We start from the raw sequence: 12,033 nt of genomic DNA, 5'->3' as shown, positions 1-12,033 counted from the left end.
CAGTTATACATACATACCATCAACCACTTCAATATTTACACTCACAAATTAAGTTGCAGCAATCAAGACACTATAGGTGGATGGGTTTTCTACAGTAGTTTCATCTAGTCATCAAATATAACAAGGACATACACAATAAAGTTGCAGATATGTTGTCCAAACCAATCATAAATGCATCTACTATACTTAAGCATAACTCAGTAATGCATGAAAGCTACATTGAACAATATGCTCAAGATATAGATTTTAAAGATGTATATGCAACTTTAAGTCATGGCAAACAAGTAGAAAAATTGGATTATTATGTTAAGGACCAACTCTTGTATCATTTGGGAAAGTTATGCATTCCACAAACTGAAAGAGTTAACATAATCTGAGAAGCACATAATTCTCTTATATCCGGTCATTTTGGTGTAAGTAAAACAATTGCACAGCTGCAAAGGTTCTATTATTGGCCAAGAATGCATGAAACAGTTTCTAGATATTTTAAAGGGTGTACCATGTGTGCTAAAAGCAAGCCCAGCAATAGAAAATTAGGTTTGTACACTCCACTTCTAGTTCCTTCTCGTCCTTGGGAAAGTGTTTCCATGGACTTTGTTGGAGGATTGTCAAAATCTAGAAAAGGTCATGACTATTTATATTTTATTGTGCACAGGTTCAGCAAAATGTGTATTTTAATACCTTGTAACAAACAGATTACAGCTGAACAAACAATGATTTCAGTAACCATGCAATGTTATTTTTTGGGCAGCACGAGGAGGTTTCCTTGTATGGATTTTCGAAACAACAAAAAACTTATTTGAAGAGTAATTCCCTGTGTGTGAGAGAAATTAATTTTTATGCTTCCACTGTTTAATTTCTAGCTATTGTGTGATTGATGCTATAATTAGAAATTTAGTTTCAGCATTAATTAAATTGCGCAATCTACTTGTTTGATTGAGATCATGAGGACAATAGTCATCTAGTGTTTGCAATTCTCACAGATAACAACCTTTAGACTTAGAAATTAAATGAAGAAAGAGAAGAAAATAAATGAAGAAGATGACACTGAACACTGATAACTTGAACTACTTCCTTGCGTTCCTTCTCTTGCTTGAAGATCTGCTCCAAAGTTAGCTTTGCTCCAAATTTTATACCATTTCTACGGGGGAATTGTTTTACCCAAAATATCAACATCTAAAAATATTAACTCTCTACTTTTCTAAAAATATCAATCCTTGTCCAATAAAAACAACTTTTTTATTTGAAAATAGCTACAGTGCCTTTCTAAAGATAGGGGACTACTATGCAGTGAAGTTTCACTGAGGATGTGTCCATGATGTCCTCGGGAATCCTCAGGAAAGACACCCTTCTCCAAGCTGATATAGGGGTTAAACTCTTGGGCAAGGGCCAACACAAGCTGTTGATGCAAGGTGCCAGTATGAGTGCTAATAGTGGCTATACTCAGGGACAACTTCCCCCACAGGATGCTGAGAATCCCAGAACTCCATGTGCTGCAATAAAACAACAACCTGCAAAAACTGAAAGTGGACTTTAACCATAACCATTTGATGGAATTTTCGGATTAGAACAGAGAAGCATCTTTAGAGTCTAGACACACAAAACCCTTGGGAACCACGGAATACCTTTGCCTCTATGAATCTTCAAGACCACCTGGGACACGACTTATGACCTTACTCACAAATTCAAGCAAGAAATTGATCACCTGGGACACAACTTATGACCTTACTCATACATTCAAGCAAGAAATTGAATTTTAATTTCCTTGGAGGTCACAGGCTCAAACCTAGAGGGAGGTAGGGTATGGAGAACTCCAAAGACCAGGCAGTCAAATCTCTAATGGATGGAATCCCTTGTCCCACAAACAAGGGGGTGCCATACATCAATTTTGTGTCTGGTTAGGCTGTTAACTTAAAATTAGATTATTAATATTATTATTATCATATATCATGATCAAGTACTCTGATTACTGCACTTCAGTTTCCTGTAATTATGCAAAATTTTTGCTAGATATTGTTTTCACTTTTATAGGTTTAGCTATGATTGCAATGTCTTCAGTGGTAACAAAGAACAATATCATCTTCTTGTCCAGTTTTGGGATATTAATGACAGTAGGAATAGAATCAAATCAAGACAAATTTGTTACTAAAGATGGTTTTGAAATTGACTAGCTGAAGTTTTCAACAAGACAAACATTAGAAGATTTGATATGTGTTGGTCCAAGTTTATGTAAATCAGATAGAATTGTAAGGACAAAATAAATAAATAAATAAATAATATAAGTTTCAGCCCCTTCTGCAAAATTGTCTTCATATAAAAAAAGTGAAGAGATGGCATACATTCAAACATCACTTTATTATATTTCCTTACAAGTTCAAGGGCTGTACGGAACACTCGAGAAGCCCTTCGTTTTTCTGGATTATCAGGAAAAACCTGTGGCAAAATGCAAACAATATAGAACTTCAACATCTGTAACACATATCGAGCAAACTGCTCTGTCAGACTTATCAAACTTTATTGAAAATTATGTTTAGTAATTTTTCTTATACAATTTTCTTTTCCTTGAAATAAATAGATGTTCTAACTAAGAAACAGCCTATACAAGTATATTATTCAGTAATTATCGTTTGAAAGGGAAACATAATCCAAATAGAAGTCAAGCACTGTAATATTGCCTTACAGTAAAACCCAAAAATAATTTCCATTTATCACAGGTAAGATTCAAGTAAAACAAGGCTGCAGATATAGTAGAATTTAGATGCAAGATATCTTACTATACGAGATGTCATTCCCCTTGCCTCATGCAACTTGCGAACCAATGCTAAAACAAGCTGGATATTAGCGTCAATGAACTCATCTGAGGATCCCTATATAAAAATGGAAATCCATCACCCTTGATCAGAGGTCATTTTAAGTAAAGGTTTACATAACTCTGTAAACAATATATTTTAAAGAGACAAAACCACATTAGAGTGGTATGTATCATGTGACATGATACATGATTACAGGGCACTCGAGAGAAAGAACACAATGTAAGGTCAGATAAGCTCTACAAAGATATAAACGCAAACAAAAAAGGATATAAATGATTACCACTAAAAAGTGTCTATCACTAGAGTAAATATAAAGGAAACCAACATTTGTCAATAAATGTGGTAGGAGTATAATATCTGAATGCCTTGTGATATATGTAACTTGCATTAGTTTCATTTGTTTCTAGATAAGTGATATTTTTGGAATGAATTAATCAAGGGGGGCAGACTTAAACGGTATTTTCACAATTCAAGTAATAGAGGGGTACAAGAAATAAAAAAAGACGAGAGTACAAGCACCATTCAATATTTAGGAGTATATATTTGTTCACATGATTTAACTAGAGTCCAAAATTGGAGAGAAAAACATAGAATAAACATATATAATCACATTGATGCTAAGTCACATGGTTCGATTCGAGTTCAAGTTCGCCAATGATTAAGTTCGATTCAAATTCGACATAATGGCAGAAATTCTAGTTCTAGTCACCATATCCAAGATCTTGAGTTTCTTACCAAAGGTAAGGTCCTCGAAATCATGCAATCCTTGGAAGCTCTCCACAATCAGCTATAACACCCTTCTTAGAATGTAATCATTATACGGAGGAACAAGAGCAGTTATCCTTATGATCTCACAAAGGCAAGAAGCAACTGCATGTCTTACCTCCTTACAAGGATGTTCCATAAACTTATGCTAGATAAAGGCAAGCACTGATGGCTTCACTACCCAACTTAATATCCTCCAACCAGATTGGGCTACTTTGGACAAGCATACCTCCTCCTGAAGCATTGTTGATTTGGCCATTCAAATATATATAAATATATCTTGACAATTAATAATGTGGCCCAGAAATGAAAAACCTAGCTCGGACTCCCTGAAGATGGAACTCGCCTCCCTAAAATAATGGAAACTCGGCCCTGGTTATTAACAGTCCAACCCCTTGACAACAACAAAAAAAATTCCAATTCCTACCCAGTGACCAACTATCCTACTTCACTTTTGGTTACTACCCTTGTTGGCATAATGTGTGACCTACTACCCCACTAAATTTAATTCTCTTTCAGTCAACTGCCTTTTGAACCATTTGAGGTTCTGCTCAATCAATCTTTTTGAGAGTTCATGAGTGATAGGCAAAACAACTTGCACTTTTCTCCAAATAGCCAACACTTTTGAGTACAGCTACTTGCAAATGGCATCATCATCACCTAAAATCAAGGACAATATATTTTGCATGTTGGTTTTTACAATCCCTAAATGATGTTCTTTGATGTTGGTGAAGAAACAATGGAATATTTAAAAAATCAAATCACTGCAATCTAGATTGAACATAATGGCACACATTCTGGTTTTGGCCACCATATCCAAGATCTTGAGTTTCTTACCAAAGGTAAGGTCCTTGATATCATGTAATCTTTGGAAGCTCTCCATGATCAATTGTAACACACTTCTTAGAATGTCATCGTTATAGGGGGAACAAGAGCAGTTATCCTTATGATCTCACAAAGGCAAGAAGCCACTGCATGTCTTACCTCCTTACAAGGATGTTCCATGAACCTGTGCTTGATCTAGGCAAGCATTGATGGCTTCACTACCTAACTTAATATCCTCCAACCAGATTGGGCTACTTTGGACAGGCATGTGTCCAAATCCTCCAATTGAGAGAGAATATCCCCTGTCTTCATAAACTTTAAATTTGAACCAAGTACAAAGAGCAAATTTCCTACTTCCTCTACTTTTTATAGATCCCTCAGCTGCTTTTGTTGAAGAGCAATATGGACCCCTTTGGAGAAAGGTTTGCTAATCTACCTTGTTATTGCTCCATCAAACTTCACTGCCCAAGATGTATTGTTGAACTATTGTGTTCTTTTCACCAAGCTATTTATGGCATTTGTGATTCCTTCTAGGGCTGTTTTATTTTGTCGTCCATGAACCAATAAACTTGCAAAAGTTTTCAGATTCCTCTTTCAAGGGTTTTGATAACACTTTGTAGAAAAGTATTTTTAACCAATTATTAGGGTTTTCTTGAGAAAATTATGGTATGAAATTTCCTTAAAAAAACTACCATTAAATTTGCACAATCTCATACAATAGAAATTACCAGCAACTAATTGCAAAAAGCCCTAAATTTAGATAAAATTGTTGCAACTCAGATGATAATTCTTGGAGGAAATTAAGGATGATTTTAAATGCAAAACCTGATTGATGGAGTCCCAAAATGCCTCCTCGGATCCTCCTAAAGCACTGTTGATTTGGCCTCTCAAAAATGTACAAATCAATCTTGACAATTAGTAATGCGGTCGAGAAATGAAAAACCTTAGCTCGGCCTCCCTGAAGATGGAACTCGACCCCCTGAAATAATGAAAACTTGGCCCTGGTTTTTAGCAGTCCGACCCTTGCCCATGGAATAGCTAACTCGCATGAGAGGAACGACCCTATTCTCCTTAGTCGAAATGCAACTCAGCCATGTGATTATGTTAAACTCAACCCTAACAAGAATGGACAATCTCAACTCTTGTCAAACACGAACTTGTCCCTTGATTAATGCAACCTCCTTCACTCAGAATTCAGCCCTATTTCCCATTAATCGACTTGCTGCTTGGAATGCTGACTCAACGTCAACAATTAGATTGTGTTTGAACCCTACAGACTCGGCCTCAAATGTAACAGCAAATTTAGCTTAGCCATAATAGTGAATTTCAGCCCTTACCCGAACAATAATGTGGCCCTTCAATTTGGTCCGTGAGTAAGGAAATCGACTTCAAAGATTTAATGGAGTTTTTAGCTTCTTGATTTGGCTTATGTATAAACAATAGATTCAGGTCAAGCAAAATGCTAATTTGCTCCCCAATAATTCCTGAGATGCAGCCACTGAAAATAAGCGTTTTCTTCAACGCTAGGGTCTGGGTGTGGTCTCGCTCAATAGCTAGAAATAAATTCAAGCAATTTCGTTCCTCTGAAATAGGGCAAATCAACCCCCACGAATTTGCTCCCGAAATTAGCAAATTTACATTCGATGACTCAACCCCTTTTTGCCCTGATTTGATCAACTACATGAGTGGCAATTCTGCCTCAACCAATGGCCCCTGTTCACCTAGGCAAGAAAGCTGGCTCAACCCCTGTCTCTACAATTGATAAATCTAGCTCGAGAAATTTGACAAGAAAACCCTCAGGCTAGTAGGAAAACCAACTCTGATACCACTTTAATATCCCAAAAATAATTTGACAATTTTTCCCAAGATTTTGCTTCAAAAAATTACACCACATATTTCTTTATTTAAACCCAATCAAATTGCATAATTTGCACCATGAAATTATCAGCACAACAAATAAATTTTGCAATATGAAAACCCATAAATGTTGCAACTCAAAGTTAACACGAGAAATAGTAGCAAACTCAACAAAATTGAGCCTTATTATATTAAATATGATTCTGAGAACCTATTACAAACACCATTGAATATCTATATGGTTGATGATGACTCCTCCAATGGTATGCCCTGCAAGAGATCTAATTGACCTCTCCTTGTAATCTCCACGTTAAGCCCAATGAGCAGATCTAATTTGATCCCTCCTCTTTGAGTGGCTAGGGTATATCTCTCAATACTGAAACCCCTCCTCACTAGATCAGCTAGGATGGACTACTGACCACCGAACTAACCCTCTACATAATGTGGGCTCTCACCCAAACAAGCTCCAAGAGCTCAACTCAACAACAACAAAACAATAATCCCAAATGCATGCCTAAGGAGTGAGCTCTCATCTCCTTTAATAGTCATGGATTATTAGAATACCATGGGTAAATACCATTGGTCTTTTTCTTCTTTTATTAAAGTGAATTATAATATTTCTTTTTCTTTAGTCACTTTTAATTAATTAATTATCCCATATCCCATAATTAATTTTAATTTGCAACCCATGCTAATGAAATGCTCTCCTTTCCCCATGTCGGGAAAAGGGGACATTACATCAAGATAGTATATAAAGACTCTCCCAAAGGAACCTATGCCATCAGATGCTCATGTTTCTGCTAATCTTGAACAATTAGTTTAAGGAAAGAAATAATTCTTTGAGCAAATTTAAGAAAAAGAAAATAAAAAATAAAAATTGAACAGCATAACCGATTCTACAGTGATAGAAATGTTGTGAATGAAAGAGGAAAACAGAATATCAGATTTGTAGTATGGCAATGGTGGGTTTACACTTTACATAAAGTTTGGTTTCCCAATGGCCAATAAACCAAATTAAATATGAAAATTTCGTGGCCCTTGTGCATTGCTTATCATTGAACATAACTGGATATCTCTTCTATATTCAATATCGCCAATCTTTATGATTATATAACAGAAGAAAACATTGACCAAATAGATAATGTAGCAACAGGGCAGCTACAAAATTAGGTTATGGAATTGGCCTAAAATGCCATTCAGGACAGTTGAAAGAATTATGGAGATGAAGCAATTGCATTACCATCATGGCGATGATCAAAGAACCTTACCCCACCAAGTTGATGTTACCTAGATAAACTTGCAGAAGTATTGCTGGCGGAATTTAATCGGAAGAATATATTTATTGTTAAAGATTGACACAGGAGGTTGAAAACTTTTGAGCAAGGAGGATTTGATATAGGGGCATGCTTTTATTGGAAGAGTTTGCAAAACAAATTTGCTTTTTGATTTTAACAAGCAGTTAAAATCGGAATTTTATTTATAGTGCGCTTCTACGAGCTATTTTTAGAAGGTTGGTAGGAAAATACTGGGCAAAGTTCCCTGTTTAAAGGGCTGAGATGTATTTGTAGGAACAGACAGGATGAACGTCACATTGTATTTAATGAAGTTGGGATTTCTGGAATAAACCTGTTTCAAGTTTTGAGCGTATTTAGGGCTTAGTGTCCAGGTATTTTGTAAATGGTTAATTTCAGTGTTGTCTATTGTTCTTTAGATTGTTTATCTGTTATTTTCTGGCTTTCCTCGCATTGTTGCTCCATACCAGATAGTAACATTCTGTACCTCTTGGTCGATGGTCGGTACCCTTAGAACAGTCACTGTGACCATTTTATTATCTCAATCAGGAACCCCTGGAGCTGTATGTATGGTCAGTTTCAAGTGGAATTAGCCTTATCCAACCAAATTCATTGTACCATAGACAATGCATCACTCCTACCTAAATTCTAAACTTTAATACAACTCAAAATTTACTCCATTCAATTCACAGAAGATGGTGATATGAAACTACAACCAAACAATTAAGAACTGTACTTCTTCAGAAAGCAGATGCTATAAATACCTTATATGAAGAAATACTGCTTGGTAGAGGACTGGTTGATTGGTTGAATCAGATGAAGTCGAAACACCACACGTAGTAAAAATGTCAAACAAATCAGAATAGGAATGACAAATTGTTAAAATTCAATCTGAAATAATAATAGCGGGAGGCACAAGACTTACGGAAATTCAATTTCAAGACGAGTTTTGCCATCGTCCAGTGCATAGATGAGAGCCTTTGCTGCGTCGTCAACTAGAACTTCATAAGTTTTGGGTTTGTATAATGGAATTCCAGCTCTTGGGTCAACCTCTGACGTTTCTTGTAGTCTGCCTCGAACTTGAACTTTAGACGCGTTCCTTATCAACCCTCTGTTTAAATGACCACAGACGACCGAATGAATGGCTGGAGATGGAAGCAGAGTAGTCATTTTGGCAACAATCGCATAAGTTGATAGAAAAGGCTTCAACATCGTCACCATGGGTATGTATGGCTTGGTGGTTGGAGCAACAAAACTAGTGAACATAGGAGCCATTTCTTATGAGTGATGACAGAGAGGCTCACCCTCAGAAAAGGCGAAGCATTAGTCCAATCCTGGAATACTGAGCGCCCTCCCTCGTCACTCGGATAATGTAAAGAAAATAAAATATATTATTTCAATATGATTAAAAGAGATACGCGATCAATTTGGTACGAAATGTCGTACGTATGGTTTAGTCTATCGCAATTTTTTCAGGCGTTGTTAACTGTTAACAATTTTGGTACAAGAAAAAATTCCCGGGGAAATTAATCTTTATTGGAGAAAATTAGACGAGAAATTTTCCAAAAAACACTATTTGGCATTAGTTTGTTTTTTATAGTATTTCTCAAAACTTACAAGCAATTATTAAGCCACGAAAAAACTGATTTCATAGTTTCAAGGAGGGAAGAACTAATCTTTTTTGGGAAAAATAATCCCAAATTATTTTGGAAGGAGCTGCAACTGAGAGATACAAACTAGAAATAATATTACATTATAGCTTCTAAATGGTTTGACTATGCAAGACAATTCTACGAGCAGTGGTCAACATTGATATTGAACTCTTCACGGTGCAAGAGGTAAAGATGGGTATCAAGAAGTTGGGTGTTGGAAAAGCAAAACACTTCATTGAACTCCAAGCAGAATATCTAAAGTGGGGCTCAAAGATCCTTGCATCTCACATTACCAAAATTTTCAACAACATCATACAACAAGGGCTCCCCACAAATTGGACAACTAGTTTGGCAATATCTCTTTTCAAGAGCGGTGACATCAATATCCCTCCAATTATAGGATATCATAGTAAACCCTTTGTTCGCAAAGCTATTTGGAAGCATTCTAGAAAATTAAATTAGTAAGTGGGCAGAAGAAAGAGATAAGCGTGCTAAATGGCAAGCAGGTTTTAGACCTAAACATTTCACAGTTGATCATTGTATAACTTTAAGGCACATCATTGAAAAAGTGTGGGAAAAAAAGGAAGAAATATTGTGTTGCTTTGTTGATTTGAGAAAAGTGTTTGACACGGTTCCTAGGGATAAGCGGCACAGAATGAAGGAACTTAGGGTTCCTAAACATTTGAGAGCAGTTGTGCATATGTTGTATGAAGAGGTGAAAGTCAAAATTAGAACTTCAGCGGACATTTTTGAAAGTTTTGGAAGCAAAATCGGGGTCAAACAAGGTTGTTCATTGTCTCCTACCATTTTTGGTTTATACATCGACAAGCTTGAGGAGTGGTTGAATTCACAAGGGGGTGATGGTATCTATTTGGGAAAGTTTGTTATAAGGCTTCTTTTGTATGCAGATAACCTTATTCTGATTGTTAAATTGACTCTCGGTTTGCAAGAGCACTTACTATCCCTTGAGCATTTTTGTAGAAGTGTGGGGATGCAAGTCAATATCAGCAAAACGAAAGTAGTGGTTTTCTCTAAAAGAAGAAAACATAACCAACATAAGTTCTACTTTGAAGGCAACATTCTAGAAGAAGTTGCGGATTACAAATACCTCGGAATTGACTTCAACAAGAATCTAAGCTGGGATGGTTGTAGAAAGAAAAGAACTTTGGGAGGTTGGAAAGCATTTTATGTTTTTCAAAATAGGTGTAGAGAGGCAAAGTTATGGGACTAGAAAACAAATCAAACTCTTTTTGGGCTTCTAGTGATTCCGGTGATTCTCTATGGTTGTGAACTATGGGCCAGCAGTACATCCGACATGCAGTGGAGACAAATTGAGAAAATTCAAAAGTGTTTGATTACAAACAAATTCAAGATTAAAAGTGCAGTTCCTTATGCTATTTTGTTAAGTGAAAAAGGGGTTGCTCCTATTGAAGCAATTGCTATGGTGTGAGTCATAAGGTATTTTAAAAAAATGAGCAAATGGAAGAGGGTAAATGGCCTAAGGTTGTCTTTAATGACAAATTGTGCAAAAAAACAAAAAAAACCAAAAACAAAAAAAACTTGGATGCAGCAAAATAACAAATGGTTTAGTAAATGGGGTATTTGCTTGAACACGTGTCCCATAAACAGCGAAGAGATAAAAGTTTTTGTTATGGATAAGTTCCATAAGCGTACTTGGGATAAGGAGCTAGGAAGAAAGAAAAAGTACTATATTGAAGTGTTTAATCCCACTCATACTCATCAACCAAAAGCATACATTGAGGCCAATATCTCTTGGAGAGCCAAAATTCTTATTGCTCAGTTAAGGACTAATTTTCATCAACTTCGTTGTGAAACAGGGCACTGGAAAAGACCAAAAGAAGTGTGGGAGAAAAGGGTATGCATTTTTTGTTCCTTCGAAAAAGTGGAAATAGAAAAGCATTTCATTTTAGAATGTGAGGCCTTCAAAGACAACATGGAAAGTTATGCAGATATGATGACAGCTAGCTCTTGGGATAATCTATTTAGTGAGGGGTTTGTCAAGAAGTTGGGAGCATTTATTGTGAAGCTTCATAGAAAAAGGGCTGAATACATCAAGCAGATGAAAAAACAATTTTTCCCATAGGTTATCTTCTTCTTCTTCTTCTTCTTTTTTTTTTTTTTTTTTTTAGTACGAAAAAAAAATTGATTGTATTATGATAGATAATCATATAATGTCCAATACATTTGAATAGACTGTTATGAGAGATTCTCCTTAAACAGTACAAGACTGTAGAGGAACAAAAGTATTGCAGAAGTGCCTGAAAGCCAATATACCACAAGTACCAGAGAAGGAAAGAAGTATATGAGCTACAAACAAGCTATAAACCAAAGGGAAAGGCAATGCTTTTACTAGATAGATAGTCTAGATAAGTCAAAACCCCATTTAGGGGCAGCATCTACCAACGGAGAGAAGATATACAAAATGTGCAAGAAAAAACAGTTGCATGAAACATACCTGGGAAATTGAAATGAAAATAGTAAGATTATGTGTCGGGTAGAGAGAAATCCTGAATTGAATAAGTTTCAGCTTCTATTTTTATATCCATTTTCCATTTGCCCATTTGTGATAGGAGTCATTTCTTTGATAAGACATTCGCTTGAGTATTTGGAGCTCTATTGACATGTTGAATAGAATAAACATTCATCATCCTCCAGAGTGAGTCAATTATGTTCATCCAACCAGATAGTTGATGATTTTTAATAAGACTCTTTGTTGTGACATGATTTATTATGATTTTGGAGTCGTCGTAGGTCTGTAGGGACTGTATATTTATAAATATGCTAAAAAAAAAAGTCATGATAGCGCCA

The 12,033-nt window shown here is 35.9% G+C and overlaps 1 protein-coding gene across 6 annotated transcripts in view; it reads right to left on the bottom strand.

The window, feature by feature from the left end:
* Positions 1 to 8,942, bottom strand: part of LPA3 (Low PSII Accumulation 3) — a 333,567-nt gene extending 324,625 nt beyond the window's left edge. For all 6 annotated transcript variants that reach the window (XR_016261588.1, XR_016261590.1, XR_016261589.1 and 3 more), the window contains exons 1-4: positions 8,478 to 8,942; positions 8,317 to 8,347; positions 2,775 to 2,867; positions 2,371 to 2,433 (exon numbers count right to left, since the gene is read on the bottom strand). Coding sequence is in view for 2 of the 6 variants with exons in the window: in XM_089435799.1 (XP_089291925.1) it covers positions 2,371 to 2,433; positions 2,775 to 2,867; positions 8,317 to 8,347; positions 8,478 to 8,827 (537 nt within the window). In the remaining 4 variants the exon portion in view is untranslated. The remainder of the gene's footprint in view (positions 1 to 2,370; positions 2,434 to 2,774; positions 2,868 to 8,316; positions 8,348 to 8,477) is intronic.
* Between the last annotated feature and the right edge of the window lie 3,091 nt (positions 8,943 to 12,033).

The sequence above is a fragment of the Pinus tabuliformis genome, chromosome 5_2 (assembly GCF_031772625.1).
Source record: "Pinus tabuliformis cultivar Carrire ecotype Pingquan chromosome 5_2, CPIR1, whole genome shotgun sequence".
In the NCBI taxonomy this organism is placed as follows: Eukaryota; Viridiplantae; Streptophyta; class Pinopsida; order Pinales; family Pinaceae; genus Pinus; species Pinus tabuliformis.
The sequence above is the reverse complement of the archived record's forward strand: the minus strand, read 5'-3'. Positions and strand labels throughout refer to the sequence as shown.